Here is a 27,514-nt window from a genome sequence, read left to right on the forward strand (position 1 = left end):
ATGGTGACATTATCTTACTGGGGTATCCGAGCTGTGGCATCTAGTAAAGTACAAGAAGCATCTCAGTACACGCCCTCGGTGTAGAATACACATGCAATGTTGATTTCTTGAATGGCTCAAATTTGTTATTAGAATATTATCCTAGGCTGTAAGCACAATGATGAAGTTGTACTGAATATATTGCAGACATCGTTACATAACCATTCCTCGCCGCAGGTGCGATTACTTGTTGTCCATGAGGCGTAGAGCTGCTGGTGTCAAGGGTTCGGTAGGAGGAGAGATGGGGGGGATAGAGAATGTAATCTTTCCATTTCTTTAATTTCTCCTAGCAGGCGTGTGCGCGAACTATTGCTGTTTATTTATCTAAGAAGCGTCGTCAGGCTCCACGACTGCGTAGTGTGCAGGAGCAGGGCGTCGTTGGGGTGGCCCACAACGCCACCATGAGCATCGCCCTGGGTCACGTGCTCAAGGGCTTGGTGGCCAGCAAGTACGCGCAGCGGGACACGGTCCAAAACGTGATGCAAACGCTGAAGCCCTTTGGGCACTTGGACCAAGGACACGTGGTGGTAGACCACGTGTATGGACCCACAGTGGCCGGTGGGTGCAATTTTCAGTTTTGTAATATGAAAGTGAAACTATATTTGCGAATGAACACAGGCAAAACCAAAAAAGGTTTAGCCTCAATTCTTATATCAGCTTGTTGTGGTGTACATACAGAGTCTTTCAGGTAAAATAGCAAGCAATAAAAAACTAAATGTCAGCGCTACGCGTCTCCAGCTAGCCAGGTATTGTTCCTAGCTTTATGTAACTCCCCCAAATATTTTTTTATCCACCAAGCACGGTGAATAACAAAAAACTGCTTAATAAACTCTTTTAAAAAATTACTCTACAAGAAATGATTTCAATACAAATCTTGTTGCCCTTATCTAAAATTATCAACATTTTCAAACTAGGCTAAGATAGCGAAACTGGCTACTTTTTTAGAGCGTTTCTTAAATTGCGCAAATTCAAAAAGTACCATGGGATTGCCACCTAACGCGTGGCGCATTTAGTACCCTCATATGCAAGTTGAATAATTTAGCAATGGCTTTTCCTCACGAAGGTCACTTGAACAGCCTATCGGTGACTACGATGGACGTTAAGCGATGGTTGGATGATATTGTTCAAAAAGAATTTAATAAACGAAGACAATAACTTCGACTAAGGGCAATTAAGACACGAACAAACCAGCGCATTTTCCTTTATAACTGGCCCCAACGTGTTTCATTTGCCACTGGCGTTCATTTATGCTGGCAGTTCACCTGGGAACAGTGTCTACGTGGTCCAACAGCAAGTTGCCCACCATCGGTGGTGGTGGTTTATGGACAACGCCCGCATGTCCCCGGGAGTTCCGTGTTGCTGACAAAACAGCGAGGCTCACCGATGCTGAGATAGTCGGGACTGTGGATGGTGAGTTCCTTAATTCACTGCTCTCTCGCAGCGGCCTCGTTCACAATATGTTAAGTATCGTTTAGTCAGGCCAAGTTGAGGCGACACTGTTGGAATTGCGATTTCTTGAATATTCGGGACATTTTGAAGCCCCAGCTTCTTAGAATGGATGTGAAGACATACATGGAATACATATTTCCAATTAATTAAGTATGTATTTTGGCAAAGCTTGCTTCACCTTATAGGGGCCCAGCAACATTTTTGAGCATGGTCAAAAAACGCTGCCGATCGGTAGTAGCGGCTCCCGACCACAGGCAAGCCAAATATTATAGCGCAGCACCCGGCCTAGAATTCCCAATAAATTATCAAAGTCAGCTAAAATTTGCTTTCTCTTCTCTCGAGAAATGACAAAAGCCGCTGAAAAATTACTCTAGAAAGCCCACATATCAGCTATTGGGTGATTTGAACATGACGTGCTCGGTCGTTGGAGAGATCGCCGCGGGAGGCCACGGTCTGTCCACGAGTGCACGCGTGATCATACTGAAAAACCGAGCATTTGTAGAAAAAAATCACAGCATATCCAAGAAGTGAATGATGATGAGTGGGGCAAAGCGTCCGTCCGTCCGTGTCTCCAACCTTCTGTGTGTCCGCTCATTCGACCGTCTGTTGATCTGTCTGTGCTCCCATCTGTCCGTCCGTCCATGCTTCTATCTGTCCGTCTGTGAGTCCGTCCATGCATGTGCTTCCGTCCGTCCGTCTGTCCGTCCATTCGTTCTTCTGTCCATTCGTCTGTCTGTGAGTCCATCCATCTGTCTGTCCGTCCATACTTCCGTCTGTCCATCCCTGCTTCTGTCCATCCATCCGTCTGTCTGTCCATCCTTGCTTTCGTTCGTCCATGCTTCTTTCCGTCCATCTGTCTGTCCGCCCCTGCTTCCGTCCATCCGTCCGGGTGTTCGTCTGTTCTTCTGTTCGTCCATGCATCCGTCCGTGCTTACGCCCATGCTTCTGTCCGTCCGTCTGCGCTTCCATCCGTCCATCCATCTGTCTGTCCCTCCATGCGTCCATCAGTTCATCCGTGCCTCTCTCTGTCCGTCCGTCCACCTGTATGTCTCTCTGTCTGTCTGTCTGTCTGTCTGTCTGTCTGTCTGTCTGTCTGTCTGTCTGTCTGTCTGTCTGTCTGTCTGTCCGTCACACACACTAACGCCACCTGCTAAGTAAGTCATACAACTAGGTGGTTACGAACTGGTCACAGAGACATGCATGTACATAGCCCCGGCTTTAGGAGCTTCACCCCTGAAAAATATTTACGTGGTTTTTGTTTTGTTTGTCATTTACTTCTTAAACGGCGCTTCATAAGGTGACATGATAATTTTTACTAAGACAGTGGCAATCGTTGCGTGCCCAATGAAGAGCTTTGTAACACTATAATTTTTTGTATTGGTTCATTGCAAGCCCCGAAAGCATGATGCGAGGAGGTAAGCTTAAAACATTTGACGTTAGCCCGGTGTGGACTTCGCTAGCCAAATTCATTCCATGTCCTGTTCCTTATCGGAGCAACTCGGAGCTGGAAGACCACACGACGCAGACGCGTCAGCACCTCATTCGCATGACATGCTCTAGCCAGGTCGTGCTCACAGGTACTGTCGTTTCACCGCTCTCAGTGTTGTACTGTATGTTGATGTGGGGTGGATCCCTCTATGCGCGCACGTTTGAAGAGGCTGGCATATACATCACAAATTCTTACCACGATACCCAGCGTCGCATCATTGGAACCGCTCTAAGGGTCAACGCACAAAAAAAAGCATACTCACGGAGCTCATGATGATGAGTGGGGTGAAGCGTCCATCCGTCCGTTCGTTCTTGCTTGCGTCCGTCCATGCGTCCGTCTGTGTGACCGTCAGTGCGTCCATACGTCCGTCCGTGCGTCTGTTCGTGAGTCCGTCACTGCGTTCGTCCATGCGTTCGTCTATCCATGCGTGCGTCCGTCCGTCTCCTCATCCGTCCGTCCATCTAGTGAACACTCCAAGTACCACTATCTCCCATATCTTTATCATATATTCAGCATATAGAACTACCGCTATCCAGCGCACATTCTAAGCACTAAGCGAGAGGTGTCACTCGCGTACTATCTTACAGCCTGTGCTTCGTGTCTACTTCCCACCATTCGCCGCCTCTAGTTCATGGCTAAATACTAGTTCACATTATTCAAGTCATTGCGGCCCAACCCTCGCTAAACCTGTGTTTAGAAAAAAAAATGTTTAACAATTTCGAGTACTTCGTACTCAACTATGGGAGAGCACTAAGCCGTCCCGCTAAAGCCAATGAGGTACCTTTGAACAGATTTACATTATGTAAGGAGTGTTTCCCTCGCATGCGAAACCTTTCGTTTAGAGAAATTTATTCTCATAGGCAGTGAACATCAATTACAATCCAACAGAACATTGCGACAGAACACAACATCCACAGACACACCAAAAGTTGTCACAAAAAGATATGTGTACATATGTAAACAGGACACAACATACACAACTTACCCAACTAAACAGGAACTGTTACAAAAACAATGTCTGTTTAGAAAAAGTGGTTATTGATTTAGAGTACTCGGTACTCTACTATGGGAGAGCTTGAAGCCGTACCGTAAACGTAATGTAAAGGCGCCTTTACAATGTCTACATATGCACCAAGAAGATCCATGAAGGTTATGCCCAGCGAATGTAATGTGGCAACCATTTCGGTCAGATAGTGCTCAAAGTGCGGCCTTTTGATACTAGTTCTTTTTTAGTAAGCATCAAATTCAAAACAAATTTTATTGGAGACTAAAGCACCAATACTCGTCTCTGTAAGTCATTTCATCAAAAACTCTATCTTTTTTTTATGATTAACGTGCGCGGGTTTCCTCCTCTAGTTCGGTTGTGAAGGTGGCTTCTTACTACTACTACGACGACTACTACTACTACTACATACATCGCGGACGCACGACCCACGGCTTCTGGAGCTTCACCCCCAAAAGAAACGAAAGAAGGGCTCAAGGTCACGAGGCGCGCGTGACGTTTTAGGGGCGAAGCTCCTTATAGCGGCACCCGTTCGTCCCCCGTAGTATGTAACAAAGATAACATTTTGACCTCCAAGGTGGCGCCGGTGAGAGACTTCTTCTGTGCGTTGTTGAACAATAAAAATAGTGCTCAATGTACATGTCAATGGCTGCTAATGGGGAATGAAAGACAGGAGCATTCGGCTTTTAGTTAACGCGCAGGCTGCGATCACCATTAGCAGCCATTGGCATGTACATTGAGCACTATCTGACAAGAAAGGGTTGCTACGTTATACTCGCCTGGTGTAACCTCCTTAGCTTTAGAAAGGTTTAGCGAGCGTTGAGCCGCAGTGCCATGAATACAGTGAACTTGTATATACCATGAATGAACTCGAGGTGGTTAAAAATGGGAAGTAGATACGAAGCGCAAGGCGTAAGAAAGTAAAAGCCGAATTCTCCGCCTCTCATTTCCCATTAGCAGCCATTGGCATGTACATTGAGCACTACCTGACTGAAAAAGTTTGCTGCGTCATACTCGCTGGGCGTAACCTCCTGGTTTTCGAAAGGTTTAGCGAGCGTTCGGCCGCAGTGCCATGAATACAGTGAAGTAGTATATACCATGAACTCGAGGTGGTTAAAGGTTGGAAATAGACCCGAAGCGCAAGCCGTAAGAAAGTGTGCGTGTGCCACCTCTCGTTTAGTCCTTGGAATGTCCGCTGGATGGCGGTGCTTCTATATGGGGAATATATGATGAAAAGATGCGAGATGGTGGTACTTGGAGTGTTGAATAGATAAGCGAACGGACACATAGAAAGATGCAAGGATGGATGCATGAACGGACGCAGGGGCGGCTGCATGGACGAACGCAGGGACGGACGCACGAACAGACGCACGCACGGACGGGCTGATGGACGCATGGACGGTCACACGGACGGACGCATGAACGGACGGAAGCAAGAACGAATGGACGGACGAATTCTTCGCCCCACTCTCCATCATTCACTCCGTGGATATGCTGCCACTTTTTTTTTTTTTGCCCCTGCTGTTTCTCCGTGCTTAATTTCTAGTGCTTTCGAAGGGACGAATAAGAGAGAATGCAATTCCAGCATGCGCCAAATATTAGTAACTCCACTCGCACTGAAAGGATTCTTCAAATTTTTGAAGCGGTGAATTTATGAAGCACTAAGCTCTTACAGTGAATCCAATTACTTGTAAAAGTTCTTCAGGGCCCCTTTGAAAAAATGTACTGTTGGGTGAGTGGGTGTTTCATTCTTAACTAAGATGCGTGACAAACATGCAAGAAGAGAGAATGGAAAAGCACAATGCATTCCTTTGCGCTTGTTCTGTTTCTCTTTATTTTTGCTTACTTCGGCCTTTTTTCAGGAACAGAGCAAAACAAAACACGTTCAGGAACAAAAAATCCTTTCTTCCACAGCTTTATGCTCTCGTATTGTAGAGTACGAAGTACTTAAAATTGTTAGCCACTTTTTTGTAAACACACGAACAGTATACATGTGTAGGAATATGTGCTGTTGCAGTTCCTTTCTCTTTTCGCCGACGTTTTTGGCGCATTTTCCCAAAAACTTGCCTTACCTTTAAAAAGCTCTCTCGCACTTGTGATCTTGTGATCATTCACCTGCCCCGCTACACCATTTGCTCATGTCTGATTGCGTGCAAATTTTCAGTGCGTTTGAGAACACGTTTACTGAAAGCATAGGAGGGCTGTCGTGACTACCTCCACCCCAATTTTCGATTTTGTAACTTCGGCTGGCGTTGCTTGTCCACCGTCGAGATAAGATGTCTGGAAGCAGTGTTGTGGACGTCGCTATGCCTGCCATTTGTCGCCTTCAGTGGGCTCACGCAAGATGCAGTGCTCCGTATAGCGCAAGCGTAACCTAGAATGCAACCTTCGACAAGTGTGTATTAGCATGTAACTGCCTTTTCTTTTCTTCGGCACCACAACTGAGTAATCAACCTCGGGTCACATTCACAAGATTTTTTCTTCGCAAGTATAATTTTTCGTTGGCCAACCAACGTCGTTGTTGATATTTTTATCATCGTGGTTGGCTGAAAATCTATATTGCTACTGATCATTCGATTTAACATCACAAAACCACCATATTTAATTATGAGAGACGCTGTACTGAAGGACTTCGAAAATTTCGGCCCCCTAACGTTCTTTAATGTGCGCCTAAATATAAGTACACGAGCCTCGAGCATATTTCACTTCATCGAAAATGCCGCCGCTACGGCCGCAATTCACTCCGGCGACCTGCAGGTCGACAATAAAGCACTATGGCCACTACAGCACCATGATCGGTTAATTTATAGTACGAAAATACTAGCGCAAAATCATTCTTGTGTTTGCCTAGGTCATTGGGTGTTGTGTTGACAATGTTCCTCGCTGCAGTATGCCTTGTTTTGTTATGTAGAACCTGCGTGACAAGCACAGATGTCCACTATTTTTTATGCTAAACCACCGATTCTTTGTGTATGTATAGAATATACCCCTTTGTGAGCAGCACATCACAAAAAGAGGCACAAAATAGATAGTTATCGCTCCATATTAAACTAGTTATTCTCCACTACATTCGGGCCTCGGCGAATGAGAGAAACCTATATCTACATGTTAAAAATGAACAAAATATAACCATCTGCGTAATATCATAATTTAAATATTTTTCTCTTCTTTGGTTCACCAGCTATATGCAGTACTCGTTTGAAACGTTCTGGTATGATCCAGCAAGCAGCACCGATGTCCTTGTGAGTTACATCACCAACGTTTATATCATTTTATACCCAGCGGTTCATTACACTATGAAGAAGCAGGTAAATACTTCTTGATGTTCTAAGCGGCCCACGGAAAATATCTAAACTCACCATACCAGAACATGTACACATTTCGAGCTACGTTTTCGTACGGTGTAATTAAAAGCTCTACAAATGCATGCTTCTTTGAAAGTATTTCAGTAACTCATGTTTCAAGCTGCAAACTTCGCAGTGACTGAAAGAAGTTTCAAAAATGGTGTTAATTCTTTCCAAGTTTTTTCCGGCGGCTGTAGATCTTTGTGTGACACCTGAATTGTAAATGTACACTTGGTACGCATTCGCCATCAAGCTCGCTGGCATCATAAACACATCACGCAACTTCTGAATTGCCCTTGTTTAGAAACCGTCCGTTGCTCTGAGGTATGCCGTGTATAGCAATCTGGAAACGTGGTTTGTCGGCCTGCTCTCTGAGAACAGGAAGCGCATTAACAGAATTTGTGAGAAGTGAGTTAACGAATGAAAAACTTAAGAGTGAACATTGGTTAAACCTTTCTTTTAGGTTTCATGCTGGCCATGACATTGAGGAGAATGAACAAGCAACGACCACGCCGGCTAAGCCAGATATTGGATGGCTACTACAGCGTCAGGTAACGTGCGGTCCAAGCGAACTACAAAAGAAATCATGACCGGTTTTCTCATCATTTAACCTTTTTATCCCCATATTTAGAAATCGTACGTATATTTTTCAAATGAAACGATCTTTGGTAGTTCCGAGTGTGCACCAGAACTCAAACAGTACGTTTCCATTAATGCAAACATGAGTGCAGCCTGTAAATTTTGGTCACTCTCCTAGTTCAGCAATGGATTGACACCCGAGAATGAAGAGCTTAGTAAATTATTATGCCAGAACAAAAAAAAAACGAGTACTCATTTTCAGTACTACAAGAGACCCTAAAGGCAAGTATTAGGCCGAGTTTTATTGCAGAAATGGGGGTCCAGAAACCTCGTAGTGCTACTTTTCTGCCAAAGAAGTGCTTATTTTGAAATGAAATCATGTTTTAGTCATCCGCATTGATTTGGGACACTTCAAATTTCCCGCCTGAAAGTGGCCTTCTCACTTTACTGTTGCTACGTCCAACGTTGTCCGGTTTTACTGCACGGCCACCGACACTATAAGCTGCAGAGCAAAAGTAGCAGCAGCCACAGCAGCAACAATGGCCAGTGAACAACTTTCAGCCATGGCTCCAAGATGGCGGGCGTGCGTGGCTCAACTCAACCATGCTATATGGCACTGCCTGACCAGTTTAACTCGAGTTACTGTATATGCTGCCTATTAGTAGCAAAGTAGCGCACTTGTTTTCCAGTGCCGCTAGCAGCCATGCACTGCGTAGAAGCTGGTGCACAGCCAGCACTGCCGAAAACGGTTGCCGTTCACGTGGAATCTATAAAGTACCCGTCGTGCACTCTGAAGCTCCTTATCTACGAACTGGTTCTTTTTCTTGGCTTTAGGTTCATGCTCTTAAGCTTCGACAGCAGCCCTGCCGTGGTGGTCTAGTGGCTAAGGTACTCGGCTGATGACCCGCATGTCGTGGGTTCAAATTCTGGCTGCGGCGGCTGCATTTGCGATGGAGGCATAAATGTTGTAGGCCCGTGTACTCAGATTTGGGTGCACGTTAAATAACCCCAGGTGGTCGCAATTTCCGGAGCCCTCTACTACGGCGTCTCTCAAAATCATATCGTGGTTTCGGGACGTCAACCCCACATATCAGTCAATCAAGCTTCGACAGCAAAGTATTTGCGTGCATTTGCCACAATTTCCTAGAAACATGCTGAAATATCCAATGCTATAGGTAAAGTGGGGCACTCATTGAATATCGGAGGAACTATATTTTGTGTTTGCGAGTTGCTGCGTATCTTTTATAGCTGTTACCACTTTACCATGTGGCAGCGGTGATGCATGTTATTCGGCACTACGCTACGCCTTCGCGCTTTGCGTTACCAAACAGCTAAAAAAATCACAGCATATCCACGGAGTTATTGATGATTAGTGGGGCGACGTGTCCGTCAGCCCGTCTTTTCTGGCTTCCGTCCGTCCGTCCATTCATCCATCTGTCTGTCTGTCTGTCTGTCTGTCTGTCTGTCTGTCTGTCTGTCTGTCTGTCTGTCTGTCTGTCTGTCTGTCTGTCTGTCTGTGCATCTGTACATCAGTCCGTCCGTCCGTGCTTCCATAGTGAGCATGAACGGATGGACGCTTATCTCGCATCCTCTGTGGCACATACCCGCTCTAGAGTAGGTATGTGCCACCAGTGGCTACCAACATACATCGGGGAAGCACGACCCATGCTTCGCCCTTGAAATGCTTTTGTACTCCCGTGGCACAGTCCCGAAAGGAGGTGTCACTTCTTTCTTTCGCAGGCTGTTGACACACTAGGCGTGTCGACCGGCGATTGGCGACAGGCTTCAGCAAGTCGCCTGCAAAAACAAAGCGTGGCTTCGCCCCGCAACAACGGTTGCTAACCAGGCAAGATGGCACACAGAGTTTCCACTAAAATTCGTCTTTGAGCTGATGACTGTGTCCTGCATCACGGGATTAATTTACCTTATGATCATCATACACTCAACGCTTTATTTTTAAACTTTTGCAAGTGGTGTCAGAGTTGGCAGAGAAACATTATATCAAAAAGATGGCTGCCGTGTGTTTTAGCAGGCAGAAAACCCCATCAAAATTCAATCATTCCTTGAACAACTACGTTGTACAGAGGGTCCAACAATATCAATATCCAGGCCATCTTTTCACTACAAACTTATCAAGGCCGCATCACATCAAAGCGACTTGCAACAAAGCTCTGAAAAAAAGTTCGGATATCTTAACCGTTCACTACGGTCAGCTCCAAAAGAAACAAAAGTGTTAACATATAAAACCGTTGTAAGACCTTTACTTGAACATGACACCACTGTATGGTACCTCTACAAAACGGGTGATATAAAACGCATTGAATCCATACAGAAAAAAAAGGTTATTCGTTTCATGTACAGACGCTATGACTGCGATTTCTCCCCGTCATCTCACCTAACGCACCTCGGTTTAACTTCACTTTCTGAAAGACCCAACATCGAGTTTGTCAAGCTTTTCTACTTTTTTTTCCAATTCGTCGCAATATTCATCACACAACCTCATAACGCCTGCCTAAACAACATTCACCAGAAACAGCCATACACTCAACGTATCTGTTGTTCATCATCACACAGACTTCTTCAAATACACTTTTTCCCCTATGTACTGAAATGTGGAATACCATGCCAGGTGACATTCGTTCATTAGAAAAAGATGAATTTTAAAGGCACTAAAAGACGGCATACACTAATCCTTACTTCTCAGTTTGCAACGTTTATATTTAACCAAGTTTATAGCATTTGTCATAAACATTTCATCTCTCATTTTTTGTATTTATTTCAATTAGCCTCAGCTTTTTTCTTGCATTTTTACTGCTCTGTACCACTCCTAAGAGAGCCTTGTAACCAGGCTGCTGTCTGTGAAATTAATTTAATAAACAAACAAATGAATAAATAAATAAATACAATGACTTCTGGTTCAACCAGGAAAGACGGAAATCCTTGAACCCTCGCGCCCTTTCCCGTCGTAACACCCTGCGTGTTTCTTTTTTTTTTGTTCAATGAATGAAACAGAAACAATGAAGCAGCACTTGATTACGTCTTCTTGATGCACAGAAGATTCAAATCGAACCAAATAAACCATTTTATCTCCCCCCCCCCCAAAAAAAAACAGGTTCTGGAGAGGGTCACTGGCTAAAAGCTGTTTGTGATAGTCTTGTATTGTAACAAGCTTGATTACTTTCGATTAATTTTAGTCGGATCTTCTGACACGATCGACATCATTTCCAAAATATCCCACTCATGGGGCCCGTTGTGTCATACTTTCAATTTGATTTCTCAATAACACTGCTGTTATTATTGCCATTTTAGAGTTTGTCGCACGTTGAGCTTTTGCTCTGATATATATTGTTATTTGCGTTTAGGGTCCGTTTCATACCTATGTGCTTCTGGTATGTGATATGCATTCAGATTCGCATTATTAGCTGAACTTGTTACCACGATAAGTATAAGACATTACTTCAGTTCCAGCTTAGTTACAATGCGCTAATAATCAATGAATTGTGAAGGGTGTCAACTACATTCCGTATGCCTTGTTTTCCAAACTGCAGGGGCATCCGGGAACTCCTTCCTGAATTTCCCGATGGTCTTTCCTTCTGCACACGCAAGCAGGCCGTGGCACGACTACTTTCGGCACCCAGATTAGAAGAGCAGGTCGTGCTAGTGGCGAGAATGTACTCTCGCTTGATCAACGACGCACCTCTAAAGCGAAGCGCGTTGAAAAACTCCCTGCTACCCACCCTCAAGAGCTTTCACTCGAGACTCGACCACCTTCTGAGTGAGTTTCTTTTACAGGCTTACGTCATGAATAAGACGGAGCTACGCGATGTTTAGCGCCACGGGCAATAAACGAACTCAGAAACGTCCGAGCTATGTAGTTCTACAGTAAAACTACCATCAGGCATATGGTACATAACTCTCAAGAAGGAAATTTATCAGCGCTAACCAAGAGCGACCAGATAAGAGAAGCACCATCTCCAGTTCATGTATCGTCTCTCCTTCGCGGCTCGACTGGATTAGTGCTGAAAATGTTTTTCCTTGATCGTTCCAGTACTCTGCAATGTCAATGATATGGTAACTCTCAACAAGCCCCACAGCGTATGAACGGCGTAGTTCAGGCATAACTTCAGCAAGAAATGGACCTGCTTTGGTCACAAAATACAGATTATAAACTAAATAATAATAGTGTCTTTCTAAGAAAATCCTGAAAGGTGGATTCAGAGGAAGCACGCCCCAATCGCAAAACTTTAAAAATGAAACATACGACTGATTTCCGCTAGTTGGTTTGACCTAAACAGGAGATAACAAAAAGGAACAAAAATTTTGGTAGAAAGAAGCATTCTGTCATTGCTTCAAGGCATGCCATATTACAAGTGACACATTGTGTTTCATTATCCTTGGCATTTGTAAATGTATATTTATTATATATTCGTAAAGCTATCATACATCTTCACTTCAGCAGTGTAAAAAAAGCAAGGCTACTGTATCAAAAATTGATCTGCGTTCAGCCTCGTAGTCTTCGCCCCTGCGTGTGCTTCCTGACAAGCTTTTGGAAATCATTCGCTTACACACGTTGCGTTCGCGAAGCCTCTCGTTCGTAAGCGCTTCTTTAACACGACAGTGTTTAATGCCCAGAGTCATATTTCCGACACGGAAATGATGTAAGAAATATGCATGCCCAGAAGATAAAAATATCCGTCAATGGGAGTCGAACACATGACCTTTAGGTTTGCGGCAACAGATGATGACCATGCTTTCCACTTTGACACGGACACACACTTTATGGACTTTTAAAGAAATCACAGCATATCCAAGGATTTTATGATGATGAGTGGGGCAAAGCGTCCTTCCGTCCGTTCATGCATCAGTCCGTCCGCCCAATCGGGGGGTTGATATGTCCATCCGTGCGTTTGTCCGTCTGTCTGTCTGTATGTCGGTCCGTCCAGTGAACACTCCAAGTACCACGATCTCGCATCTTTTCATCAAATATTGACTATATACAAGTACCACTATCTAGCGGACATTCCACGATCTAAACTCCCCTGTGGCACATACCCGAGAGAGGTGGTTACTACAGAGGCAATCAGGTGACGCCTTAAGGAGCGTCGCCCCTAATACACCTTTAATATCTACTACTGCCCTCTCACAGTGTTCTTCGTAAAGTGTCATAATGCATTGTAGTGTAATCATCATTACTCACAAACCAGCACGCGCCGCTACTTGCGCAGCTCACGCCGAGCTCAAGGTGGGACGAGAACGAATTCACGCGCCTGGCGTTTCGGACAATGGCACCTGCCACCGCTCCGCTTCGCCCCTACTACTCCTACGAATAAAGTGGCCAGATTGGTACGGCCACGTCGGCCACTTTCACGATGTTTACTCAGGTCTCGTCTCGACCTCGCTACCTGAATCATAGCCGTGACATCCACGATTAGTTCCTTGCGCGCATCGTTTCTAAGCGTCTGTTCGATTCGGCGCGTTTCCACTCAGAAAAGTCCAGTTTTGTCAACACCCAGGTGGCGACCGTACCGCAAGCGCAGGCTTCCCTCATATTATCCATTCATACCAAAAATAGTTCTGCGATGCCCACCGGCTTCACCTGGCTTTAATTGGAGTGATACGTTCCCTCTCTTTGTCCATGTGTCAGTGTGCACTAAAAATAGGTTATGCTTGCTTTGACTCCCTGTTCCCCACCTACACTCTCCCCGCGAATAATCATGGCGCCCAAAGGACAGACATGAAGTGTGTCACTCTTTCCTATGGTCGGGCAGTAGTGTTCACTAACTCCAACATGCCGCGAGTAGGTGACCTTACCCAAAGCCACATTGAAAAATATTTTTCTAGGTGGCTTTGCCTTGGCCCAAGTTCGGCGTCCGATAAGTCAAGCTCTGCTGGCTGCCACTTCACTTTCTGTTGTTGCGCTCTTATAACTACTACAGCTAGCACAAGCATCTATGATCACTAGGATTTGTTGTAACTATGGCGGACGTTACATGTCGGGGTTAAGATGTGTGACTAAGCATCGATGTGGACGCATCGACGTTAAGCGGTGCTATTGCTCTCAAACACCAAGAGACATTGCGCAAGCTGTCTTACATCAATGTAAACATTAAAGTATACTGCTGTAAGAATACATCTTACTTTTGTGTTTCACCATTTTTGTGATGGAGGGGTCAACCCCCTTTTTTTGTTAGGTCAATATCCTCGCTATTGATATCTCACGTGTCAGCGGTTGGTAAAATTATCTTTTAGAACATTCCTGTAGTAACTAATTTGGGAATACAGGTCTATGCCCACTTTCATATACAAGCTGGTCAAGACCTGAAAGGTGCCAGAATACTCTCAATTCTTGCTGAAGCAACGCAGTCTTGTACTTCAATGACATATTGAATGAAATGCGCGCTGTGCAGTTTACCCTTACATTGCATACCACTCGCCTTATTCATTTCTCAGTTGTCCATTCAAACTAAAACCTGTAAAGTCACAACAAAGAAACGGGTAAATTTTCTGCAGTGCTCAACTTCTTTCATTCTATTATTTTTACGTACAGAGCCACGAAGAGAGTGCATTGAAGGAAACGATGACAACCTCGGTAAGTAATGTCATTATTATTTTTCTTTTCTTTTCAGCTGCGTATGAATAACCGTCGATGCTTTAAATTGAAGAGAGAACTCTATAAATTACGATAATCGTTCGTCGCGATGTGGTTAACGTTACTCATTTGAATTCAAACCATGTTGCAGTCACCTGTGACACGCAAACCGACGTCCTCGTGCTGCTGGATCCGATTCCTGGCAACACCATCTACGAGAATTATCAGAGGAAAATTGCCAGGTAGAGATGTACTGTCTGCTTTCATTTGAACCTACAGTCGTAACCTAGCCGAGAGCTTCAGTAGACATATGTAATATAAAGTTTACTAGCTTTTATTCAGTATTTATTGGCGCGAAAATTGTATATGAAGCCTACACGAGGGATTTCTAGTGTGATAGTCTGCAATTTACCAATAATATTTTGTAGTTGCAGTGGTTAATTACAAAAAGTAGTTCGATGACCACAGCTGAATAAAATTTACTTTTTCTGTCGCCAAATCCCGTTGAAGTTCATTCGGAAAGTTCCCTATTGTGATTTAAAGTCATTACGGTCATCAGTTATTTTGGGGCCAAGAGAGATATCGCGTTGCTTAATTTTTTTTTTTGACAAAATCATCACAGGTTTATTGCAGCACTGACTTGTCTAAAGCCTATGTGACGTTAGCACACTTCGCGTAAAGACGAGGTGGTGTTGCAATGCCATAAGTATCTTATAAGGCTGGCCTGTTTCATAATCTCACACTGCGCCCACAATCTCACTAGTTCACTCTCTCACATAATTGCTCTTTCGCCCGCTAAAGTATGGCACTAACGACAGTTGCAGTGAACAAAACGAAACGTACCCCATTATCAAGTGCGTGTATTAAGCTCGAGTTTGGCCATAGATAAGCGCAGGATGGCTGCCAAATAGTCAGATGTTGTCCTTGGCCAGCTGGTCTATAGACGATAAAAAGGAGTCGCATTCCCAAAGCTGTTCCTTCATCACTTCTAATCACCATTCGCTGCGCGGTTTCCCTAAAAGTGTACCCCATATCTCGGCATTCTAGCACTTTCCTGCACAACATGTAAAGCGTATTATTTCCATTGTGCGTACGAAGTGTTAGTTATGTTGGGAGCAACAGTTGCTTCGTCAAATTTATTCTCACAGTATATGGGGCGCTACCGCTCTCTTCTTTCGTTCAAGCTACATGGCCGAGAGACTGCTGAAAACAGGAAGCCAGCACACAGCGGTGAGCTTGTCGCCGGCTGCCCTGAGCGAAGACGCCAGCGAGCTAGAGCTGGCGTACAACTCGCGTCAAGACACCGACGCTTCGCCATCTTGTGCCATCGAGAACATGGCAGAAAAAGGTGACGCCACCATTCTTCCTCTCTGTGTCGCTGTTTTTCTTTGTTTTCTCTTTTTCAGCGTAGGATACCTAACTCAGCTTTGTTTGGGTTTTTCCCAACGTTTCTTTTCTTTTTTTTTTTAGGAGCGAAGCTCCTTAGGTTCTCACAATGCCCGTTGCTGCCGTCGCCGTCGTAGCTCCCCGTCGGACCAAAACAAGAGTGTTGCATTTACAATATGCATGGAGCGCTCATGGCGCGCCTATGGTTTGAAAATTGACCTTACTCTGTCGGTCCATCCATCCATCCGTTCATTATACAAACAGACATAGTGAAGTCGACAATATGAACCTGCAACGTAGATCCTATGAACCTTCGCTTAGTTATCAGCATTCGCTTCGGGGATATGCAGCCATTTTTTTTCTGTCACCATTTGTTCTCTCATTTAATGCTATCAGGCATCACACTGCAAAGGCTCCTATACATTTTGTGCAACTGTTATGCGCACATAATAGAACGTCCATTCAAGCCGCTTAAATTGCTTAAAATTATATGCAAGTAATACTTAACTATTTGAGTGCCAATACAGAAATTTTGAAAAGGGAAATCTTGGTGAACTGTTGTATGCTGCAGACCTGTATAGACATTGCATCGATGGAAGGAAGAAAGACCTGGTGACCTGCTTCGAACAAGTTTTTTTTTCACATCTGGTTATTATGTAACCCCTTTATAACACCCCTTTTGGGTCTTTATTGTAAATAAATGAAATAAGATGAGTCGGATCAGTCGTGCTTGAAGGTGTTGTCATTAGAGACCATAGCTATAGTATTGCTAAATAATTGTGTGATATCAGCTCATCTAATGTGCGTGTCACGAAACCGCTGAAGTGTTTGCGTACGAAAGTGAAACTATACTTGGCGTGAACTCTCAGCTACGTTAATAAATTTGGCTTTACATGACCAGCTGGGTCGTCGTGTGTGAAGGAGGGGAGAGGATAGATGGCTGCGTCAACGTTTTCACTCGCTCAAGAGCAGCGTTTTTTGCGAAATGACAATAGCTCGAATAGGAAACCTTCACGCACGGACCATATACCCACCAATCATCGCAGCATTCATTTATTTAAGCCAAGCATTTCCAGGCGAAATCATCGCCAACGAATTGCAGTTGCCACTACAATGGATCAATTAGCCTGATGTACTAACTTTGTGCTTCACAGCTCCCTAAGTGTCATGCAACGGGAATTGCATAACAAAATCTTATGATATATGTGGCGGTATTGCGTGTCAAGACCACGACATAATTATTCGGGACGCCTTAGTAGAAGGCTCTGCAAATATTGACCACCTGGAGTTCTTTTGCATGCACCCAAATCAAAGTACAAGGGCCTCTAAGACTTCACCCTTATCAAAATGTGGCCGCAGCGGCCAGGATTTGACACCGTGACATTGGGGTCAGAAGTCAAGAATTATAACCAGCAAACCAACTTGGCGGCATAAGAAAATCTGCGCCCGTATTTCCACAGAACACGGGCCTGATCGATCAGAATATTTCATACGCAAAAGAAATACTCTTAGGACAACACTTCAGCCAGTATGGTGGTCAATGTATCATTACCAAAACTGACCCGCTTATGGCAAGCAGCACTTAGGAAAGGCAACTGCTTGTGAAGCCCCTGGTGTCTCTTTGGGAAAACTCAATGCCCACAAGACAGTTTATTGTTTGCTAAATAAGCTCTCAATGCGCTATGTGAGTGGGCGTGTAGTGACATGTTCCGTACTTACACCATTCGCTTATAGGCTGCTCGCAGTGCACGGAAGTGGACATATGGCGAGCAGTGCACAAGACTTGGGATAAACTCAGACCACGAGGACAGCTCAGCTATCCACTGTCTCCATCAAAGGTATGAGGAAAAAAAGAGACAAAATGCAGTGACTGCTTTGAATTGCTTCGCCACAACTTCATTCAGTGATTGATATCTATAAGGCCGTAGCATAAGCTGGTTGTTAATAAAGCGAATGACAAAAGGCGTACGGGACTGCTAGGGCAGAACTCTTGCAGGGCTTCTTCGAAGTCTCGCCTCCATTTATCAGTCGCGATATTTCAATAATTGATTTGCAATTCTTACGAATGATTCCTGTCATATAGTTATATGGCGCATTTGTATTACTAGTACGGTAAAAGAAACAAGAGACTGCGAGTATATGCTACGCCGAGCAGCTCATATGTATAAATGGATTGTCCAGCTACATAAAGTGTTCCTCAGGAACTTCGAAACTATGTCCATCCGGGTTGCTTTGCTTGACGTCAGTTCAATACCTTGCGAATTATATACTATATTTTGGCTCACAATTGTAGAATACAAGTCGTTTTAATGGTATTCTATATTCCAGCCTCTCAACTTCTCTCGCCTTCACTCCATGCGAGTATTTTTGTATCTTGAGCAAGCGTTCGAGTTTCCATTTGATTGCCTAGGCATAAAGGCGTTTTCTGGACAGCGCTTTATCCTGCGGCACTGAATTATAAATATTAATAGTTTATTGCTACTCATTAGTAGTGCTGACTCATCACGGCAACGTTCGCCTTCGTATTCGTTCGCCTTCGTATTGTGTGTGTGTGTGTGTGTGTGTGTGTGTGTGTGTGTGTGTGTGTGTGTGTGTGTGTGTGTGTGTGTGTGTGTGTGTGTGTGTGTGTGTGTGTGTGTGTGTGTGTGTGTGTGTGTGTGTGTGTGTGTGTGTGTGTGTGTGTGTGTCGCATTCTGGTTGCTCAGCAAAATGAAGGAAAACTTTTTCAGAAAGCTTTCAACAAATCCATCACGAAACTTTTACGCGTACGTTCAATTAAGACCCTAAATCGACACGCTACCCGCAGCGTCAATTGTCAGCGTCCCGCAGATGAGCCCATTTTGGCCTCTGGCATTGTAAGCAGCTTGATATATGGTGGGAAGATACTTCATAGGTTCCCGAAGGTCGACCCTAGGTTAACCCGTACCGCACTAATGTCGGGGCTGGCGAGCCAGTGTCGTCATTCATACTTTGCATTAGGCCGCGCGCACTTGAACTTTATGAAGTGCTTATCAGACAGTGAAAGTGAGCGCACTTCTTAAATGAGTATATTTTGGGCAGCTCGTCCCTGACGCTACCAACGCTGGACGCCGACAATCATATTTTGCATTTTGTGAGCCATCTAAGGTTATCTTAGGCCTTCGCCTTAAAAAACGGTGTTGTGCCGTGAGTAGCATGTTCGGAAGGGCACTTTCAATGTTGCGAGACGGTGAAGATAAAGCGCTAGAGACAACCAAAAACGAGAAAAATCTGGCATGATGACATCAAGCCGAGCCAACTAATAATAGTCACGTGAATTTAGGGAACGTAAAAAAAAGGTGGCCCCGTAGCTGCATTTTTACTGCAAATATCGTCGAATGACGATAGGCTTCCACCTGCATAGAGTTAATGGAACAATTATTTGATTTTCGGCGCGAGAAATTCGGTGGATGGGATTCTGGATGCGTTGAGTTAAAGTGCCTCTATGCGCGCAGCGGGTAGGTGCCGCTACCGTATCGTCTTAACCAAGCGCAAGAAACACCCGCCTTTTCTTGCATATCGTTGCATCGTGAGCTTAGTGTAATGAACACTATGTTCCTAACAATTAAACGTGTATGACTATAGAAGTATAAAGAAATACGCCACAGTATATTGGCGTGTTGACGTCCTGTTTCAGATATGCGCATCATTTGTTTTTTAATTGATATCAAGCACAAGTATTGACGCTGAAACTAGAGCAGTATTGGTGGGCGCGGCGTTTGCGGTTGGATTTTAGAATAAAATGCTAACTGAATTAAAGGCAAAAATACCAGCCGCTCCGGGGAGCAAACAGACAAGTCTACAGACAGGTAGACCGAAATTTTTGCGTCCGAGTATCCCAAGAAAGTCGATTGTCTTTACAACACAGTTGCATCACAGAAATTGTATGTACATGAATACCTGTTGACTGATTATTTTACATTTAACTTTTTCTGAATATGAGTACTGAATTCAAAACAAAATATATACATTTCCAGCGTGATTAGGAACTTATTCCGTAGCGCATAGGTCCACACTATCAGAGTCGTGTTGAGAAGTATCCTTCTATTCACGTGGAGGTGACCTGTCGCTGCTGAAGTCGAAGCGCTGTCTTTTATATGCGTACCTTTCGAATCATCATCGCCATGCTGTGGAGTCGTTGCCTCCACGTGCAAAAAAAAAAAAAATAAAGCGTATTCTCAGCGGACATGCGAGGTACTTCTGATGCAGTTGAACCTTTTGGCCCCCATTGCTTTCCAGAAGTCGGCAGTGGAGCCAGCTGTTCTCGTAGAAAGTTCCTGTTTTTCTTTTTTTTTTTTTGCTGTATGCTCATGTATTTTGGGCATCCCTGGTAAAATGTCAGGTACAGCAATCGAGTGAGAGAGGGGTTTTTTGTGTGGTGTGTGCATTGAACAGGACATTTCCCTGGTATTCTGCTTGACATGTGGCAGGGGTCGCTTCTTCCGGAAAATGCTTCGCTCACACATGGTCAGTAGGCTGCAAGGCACTGTCAGCTCTCGGAACTACCCGTCGCCACATATATTAGCGCCCTAGTTTACACGGAGCCTTGAAAAACTACCCACTCTCCGTACAAGTCCGATACCCCGACGTGTTGTAATTCGGGTAAAAGCACCACTTGACCATTTTGAGTTGCAGCCAGTGCTAAGGCCGCTGGCGCATACTCGGAGCGATATGCAGCGTCCAGTTATACATCCACTGAATCACCAAGGGGAATCAGCAAAACAAATGCACTGGCAGCTGCTCACAGGCACAGAGCTATGCATTTCTAATTCACTAAATCTCATGCGCACAAAAGAAGTTCTTTTGTGCGTGAATTCAATAACGTACACCGGCCATGCACATACCTAGCGCCCCATACAGTAGCGCCATCTTAATTCGTGCGACAACACTCACTCGTGGCTCAAGGTGATCGACGAACACAATCTGCCCGTGCCCAGTCCTAACGCAAAGTGGCTTGTGTCAGCAGCTAACTGTTTTTACACCGTGGCAAAGTATAGAAGTTACTTTCACTGCATTTTCAAGCAGAATAATTTATTTTCACTTTGTTCACAAGCAGACGCGTGACTGTGTGTTAAAACACCCGCTTTCCACGTAACCGACCCGGGTTTGGTTGTCACTCCAAGCCAGCTATTTTTATTATTCGTTTTTCATTTTGTTTGCGTCTTTTTCGAATTTCTGGTCATGCACAAGAAGATGGTTTTTCGCTCAAAACCAACGACGCCGAAGCTGACACCGATGCCAGAATTTCTGCGAAATGAGCTCCTTAACTATTCAGGTAAAAATTGCGCTGAAATAGAAAGGACACCACAAAGAAGGAACACTTAAACAGATCGAGCGCAACAGATTGCGCTCGATCTGTTTAAGTGTTCCTTCTTTGTGGTGTCCTTTCTATTTCAGCGCAATTTTTACCTGAATAGAATGAACCAACTAGCCCCTCAAGACGTCCTGATCGGTTAGCTCCTTAACGCTGTCGCGTTAATATTTGTTGATCAGAATCGCTCGTAAGATAGTGAAAATTTTGGTTGTCAAACATATCATAATCAACGAATCTAGGCAATTAGGGGAAGTAACTTAATGACAAAACGGATTTGTGAATCCACCTTCGGATACATGGTGTACATGATCGTCATTCACCGCTACGTTCAACTTCCAATGACTGCTCAATAGCATTGAAGAAAACTGTTTACTTTTTTTCGGTTGTTTGTCGCAGCACAGCGCACAATCAAGGCGGCGAAAGTTATCTCTTCACGTTTTTCATCGCGTCTTGTAACAGTGAGTGTAGAAACAAAGTAGATATTGCTACCCGCATGTATCTGCTCGTGTTTTAAATCAAGGACTGCATTAAGTGTATGAAAAGTCGTCACGCCACAATGTTTCTCACGCCTTCCTGTACCACTATGAAAACTATAAAATTAGCGGATGCTATATATACTTCAGCCTCTTCAGGTGGTAACAGCGCATTGCAAAGCCATGGTACCGAAAAGAAGGCAAAACAAGTGATACCTGAACGAACACTAATCTTTGGAGTTCTCATACGAAGCTGCCTTGCCCGCAGGTCGTGGTCTACTTCAAGTTCAGTTCCTTCCGAGCAAGTCTCGAAGACGTGCACACAGTGGTACAACACCTACGAGAAAAGCATGAAGGTAAGTATTATACTGGCTGACCCATCATACGCGCCACCACTGGAATACTTTAAATATATATATATATATATATATATATATATATATATATATATATATATATATAGATAGATAGATAGATAGATAGATAGATAGATAGATAGATAGATAGATAGATAGATAGATAGATAGATAGATAGATAGATAGATAGATATATATATATATATATATATATATATATATATATATAGTAGAATGACTGCATGATTCGGGTGCTAAAAGGCATTCTAAATGCGAAAAATTTCTGTGTGAATCAAATCACACTCAGCGTTTTCATCTATCTATCTATCTTTATGTCTGTATGTATGTATGTATGTATGTATGTATGTATGTATGCTTGTATGTATGTATGTATGTATGTATGTATGTATGTATGTATGTATGTATGTATGTATGTATGTATGTATGTATGTATGTATGTATGTATGTATGTATGTATGTATGTATGTATGTATGTATGTATGTATGTATGTATGTATGTATGCATGTATGTATGTATGTATGTATGTATGTCTGTATGTATGTATGTATGTATGTATGTATGTATGTATGTATGTATGTATGTATGTAAAAAGACCATTTAAGGGGCATAGCCTATTACAGTGCTATAACGAATGCCTAGCTGGCATCAAAAATACTGCCTGTTCCTAAATGTTGCATTGCGAGTACGATTTTTCGGCGCCCTTTTTTAGCTCTGATGACTTCTTTACCGCCCTCACAGATCTGAAGATCTTCACAGTGGGGCCGAGGACAGACATCTTGCGCGCTTTCAAGCACGGGCCCCGCGACTCCGTCGTGGTCATTCCGAACTCAATGGACGACGTCCTGCTCAGGCGAATTGCACGCGAGCTCACTGAAGAGGTTTGCCGAGGTGCGCGTTTATTCGGGTCAAACAGAATGTTCCATATAAGCTTAAAACGTGTGGCCTATTGTCTACACATTCTATAAGTAATAGGGATTCCGTGCACGATTAGCCTTGAGTGGAAAATAAATTATGAACAAGGAGATAAGTAAATCGACCTCTCAAAACTATGGCCACAATGTACGAAATCCTTTCATGAAGACGTTATCTTTGACGCTTGAAATGTAGAACTGAGTTACCACTTGGACATTTTTTTAAGAAAGGATGCATATTTCTGTACCATAATAGAAACGCTAAAGCATGTGCTGGCATTTGATGTGAACATTGGTTCCTCCTGCATATACCACGTATTACCGATGCATTGAAATTATTACTTCTTGCTTTCAATTTGGTGGTGCTTTGCCTTCTGGGCTGCATGATGATGGCTGGTAGTACTGAGAGTAAGCTTCCGTTTAGAAAGCAGCGAACTGAATGTGGAGCACCGGTTGGCTTCTCAAATTAGCCACCTAGTTTAAAAGCCTAATGTTCCTAAGTTACCTGCGTTCATTTTCAAGAGTTTCTTTATAAGAGGCAGGTTTTAAACGTAAACGCTAGAAACGTGCAACGAAGGAGAAAAACGCCAATGATCAATGCTGACCACTTAAGCGTAAAGCTGTATTTTGCCATTCTTATTGGAAAATATACGCACTTATCACCGTTTGCCCTTTCTCTTATATACTTTTCGTATCCGCGATTACGGGCGTCTGTTCTGTGTGTTTAGAAGAAGTTGTTAACGATTCAGAGTACTAGGTACTCTGTATCTGATGGGAGAGCATAAAGCCGTCCCAGATACCTCTTACAAACACGCACACTCTGTGTTTTTAAGTAGGTGGAGGAATGTTATTCAGGCATAGTTCAATACGTTCTGCGCCGTATGATTCTGTACAGCTAGACAGCATCAGTATGAACCATGTATCTATTCAGACTGTGGTTTCCTCTGTGCTGCACAGTTGTTCTGTACAGGAGTAAGTGTCTAAATAAGTCCTTTGTTCCTGTTCAGACGTCCCGTGCAACACATTTCGTTTCCATTGATCGATCCAACCGGTGCCTTATTCCTTTATGACAACCGCCTCAACACAGCACGCCCTTCAGTATAAGAGTTTTGAAGTGATGGCGTCGCGCTGCCTTGATTTTTCTGCAGCTCCGATGGCCATCTTGTGTCACGAATGTCAGCGTTCATCAGTCGGGCGTGCTTCAGACACCGTAGAGGACTTCCAAGCACCGCTAACAGTTCGGCACTGGGCCGTGTATCCAGGACAATTCAACGACGTTCCTCGAGTAGTGAATATTACAGTAAGATTGCCGTCTTTTTACCGACTGCTATAGAGTTGTGCCCATTAAGATCATTCAGACACTTCGAGCTGCCTCCTTCAGTTTTTTCTTTGTTTTTGTCGTCTTATTTCTTCCGGAGGCATTTTTCTCCGTTTTGACTGCGTTCTTTCTTTGTGTAGTACATTTATTATTGTTGTTCTCCTTTGGTTCAAGGCAACAGAGCCTAACCACCTAACACACATTTCTATTCGACAAGGGAAGTTGAGATACTCAAGACAGAGGACGGAGTGTCTGTAAATTGATTTGTTTCGGCATGTGCTTGGGGGCTATGAGCTCCGTTCATTTCTCTAGCATATACGCAGTGGATGGGAGCGATGTTCCGGTGATGGCCAAGGACGGAGTTGAGGAGTTAATGTCAACTGACGTTAATGAAATCACCTAAATCATCTACCACTTTAGAAGAGCTTTTATTGAGGCAAACTCGTGTGAAAGCTGAACAACCAAAAATATTATGCATACAAAAACGTACGCGCATATGGCATTCGGTGTGGGTAGAAATAAAAATTAAGGCCACTTCGCAAAATAGTGCCTAACCTGAACTAACAAACAGGGGATCTGGGTGTCTTGCTTGTTTGTCTTTATTTTTCTCTTTCATTATTTCTTCCGCAGTTTGAATCATTCCACCTGCCGATTAAAGTCTGCCTTGTCCGCTTCGATTCGAATGGCACCAAAGTGGCAACGTACAGCGAGCTTTGCCAGGAAACGGGAAGCAAAGGTAAGATGTGCGCGACAAGCTTCAAGCTGATGGCATTTCGACCACCCGGAGTTCTTTAACGTGAGCCTTAATCTACACACACGGGCATCAAGCATGTCTGCCTTCATCGAAAATGTGGCCGCCGCCACCTGGATTCGATCCCGCGACCTGCTGGTCAGCAGCCTGCAGTGCCATAGCTACTGGACCATCGTTGCGGTTTCGCACTTACGTGTTTAAAAGTATAGGCCTGATTTACGAGGTGCATGAAGTTAAAATAGGCAGTGTTGGGTCAGTAGATGCATAGCTTCGTGAAACTACAAGAGGTGAGTTTAAAATGAAACAAAAAGGAGACGAATAGAGAGAAATAAATCTAGTTGGGCGTGGGAGTTCTTCCTAACAATATTTTTCATCCCATTCGTAGTCTTGAGACTTGTCATTTCACGTGCATGAGGTTGCTCGCGCCCGGCTTCTCCATCCATTTCCCATTCATGCTTAGTTACCTAGAAGCGTCAACTACAAATTGCACTTTGATCAAGACTCATAAGCACACTTTTGGAGTCAAGCATTCGTCGATACACTTTTAAGTTTTGACGACAGCAGTGATGGGTTCGTTTTCTGGTAATGGTAATCATTATTAGAATTCTAAACCCCGAAACCACGATATCAAATGGAAACATCGTAGTGGAAGGCTTCACAAATTTCAACCACCTGAGAATCTTCGAAGTTCGAGAGCATATAAGCACACTGACCGCCGGTATTTTGCCTTGGTCCAAGATGCCAGCCGGAGAGACCGAAATTTCATCCCGCGAGGTTCCGGTCAACAGTCAAACACCGTAATCACTGGACCACCACGACGAGAGTGTTTATCCTCAGTGCCTCTCAATGGGACCGCAGGTAAAGTTCGTGCGGCTTTCACACCACCTGCCTCCAGCGACACCGTCTAACCCCCGTATTCTAGAACACCCCTTCACTCAACGCTCAACCTTAAGTTGAGAAAGCCGATGGGAGAGCCATCTGTAGGCAGGGAAAGTCACTGCATATAAGTGATAATTTGCTTCTATTCTTGAGTAGCGCCGCGTCATTTCAGCCGAGCAGCAGCGCAGTGCACAACTCTGTCAAGTGAAGGGTGAAAGTCGAGTCGAGGAGCGTTTGTGAATACGGGGGTGAGTCATCCCGCCCTCTCACCCCTATTTTATGTAACAGCAAAAGCTATGCGCTGCATAGAGTAGAACCATTTAAAATTGCTATCAACATAAAAAAACACTTTGCGCCATGTAACAGCGCCATTCAGCCATAATTATAATTTGAAAAAATTAAAAAAACAAAGAACGTGGCTCCTCTAGCAAATAGGATTCCACCAGAACCGCGTAAATAGGTTTATAATAACATAAACCAGGAACTTCCTGCGTATTGGGTATCGTTCACATACACCAGAGAGTCATGTACAAGCCACGTCTTTTACATTACTATGTTTTAGACATTTTGATAAGAAGCTACTGTGTGTGCATGCATGCCCATTTTGACAGTTCTCCGCATAATGTTTTGTCTTGCAGTGAAAGCCATTCGCTACAGCGTGAGGAAAGTATGCGCTAGCGAAGAATCTTCAAGCTGTCACTCACTGCAATTTTCCGTTACGGCGTTACCAAGAAAAGCAGGTGATCCTTTCTTGGAGTGCGCGGGTGAGTGACTATGCTGCATCCATCAAATATTACTTAAGCGAGCATCATGACCGCATATTCATACACTGTTTGCACCCTCTAAGAAACAAAAGAAGTTATTTGACTCCTTTCCGGTAGTCCTGACGTGCCACGTACATGACTCTTCTTATAGAGATACGTCCATTCTCTTATGAGGGTCACTATACCTTCTTCTGACTGTCGTTTTACCCACAAGAGAGTTAACTTGCTTTTGTAAGAAAAGTCATATACGCAGCATGTCAGGACTGCTTGAAAGAAGTCAAAGGACCCTTTTTTTTATTTTGGATGAGAAGCAGCTTGTGAACGAGGCCTGTCCTCTGCCACGCCGTAGCCGCCACTGATGATGACTATGACGAAGAACAATTACGTTTCAGGCCACACATTATCTTTCTGCCATTCAGCACAGCACATGCAAGGTGCCCACTATACGCCACAACGATGATCATGACGCTGATGACGATGGTATCACACATAACGGCTGTCTTCTGCAGTAGGTGACGTCTCAATATGCTCTACGAGGCATTTCGCGGGGCTGTAATTAACCGAGAACCACCAGGGGAACGTACACCGATTTCGTCTACGCCAACTTCAGGATAGATTTGGACGATATCACAAAGCCGCAATAACGAAGGCAAATTGAAATTCACAACAGCACACAAAATACTACTTATGACCAACAAACCTTGTGTATAACTTTACGACGCATGGCACTCGTTTACATGTGAAGACCTCTATGTGACGGGTGATTTACAGCCACACCAAACAAAACCACTTGCTTTGCCCACCCTTAATTATTCATCTCATGGTTATG

The 27,514-nt window shown here is 44.0% G+C and overlaps 1 protein-coding gene across 1 annotated transcript; it reads left to right on the forward strand.

The window, feature by feature from the left end:
- Nucleotides 1–440: 440 nt before the first annotated feature.
- Nucleotides 441–14,738, forward strand: LOC119177824 (uncharacterized). Its single transcript, XM_075867543.1, has 5 exons — nt 441–597; nt 1,297–1,449; nt 7,788–7,875; nt 11,452–11,678; nt 14,644–14,738. Exons 1-5 carry the CDS (start codon nt 441–443, stop codon nt 14,736–14,738), a joined length of 720 nt encoding a protein of 239 aa, XP_075723658.1.
- The last annotated feature ends 12,776 nt before the right edge of the window (nt 14,739–27,514 follow it).

This window comes from Rhipicephalus microplus, chromosome 1 (assembly GCF_043290135.1).
Source record: "Rhipicephalus microplus isolate Deutch F79 chromosome 1, USDA_Rmic, whole genome shotgun sequence".
Taxonomy (NCBI): domain Eukaryota; kingdom Metazoa; phylum Arthropoda; class Arachnida; order Ixodida; family Ixodidae; genus Rhipicephalus; species Rhipicephalus microplus.

Coding starts and splice junctions, on each gene's coding strand:
- LOC119177824 (XM_075867543.1), top strand. CDS start 441: ATGAGCATCGCCCTGGGTCACGTGCTCAAGGGCTTGGTGGCCAGCAAG. Junction 1,450..7,787: donor GATAGTCGGGACTGTGGATG/GTGAGTTCCTTA, acceptor CCTTTCTTTTAG/GTTTCATGCTGGCCATGACA. Junction 11,679..14,643: donor GAGACTCGACCACCTTCTGA/GTGAGTTTCTTT, acceptor ACCATGTTGCAG/TCACCTGTGACACGCAAACC.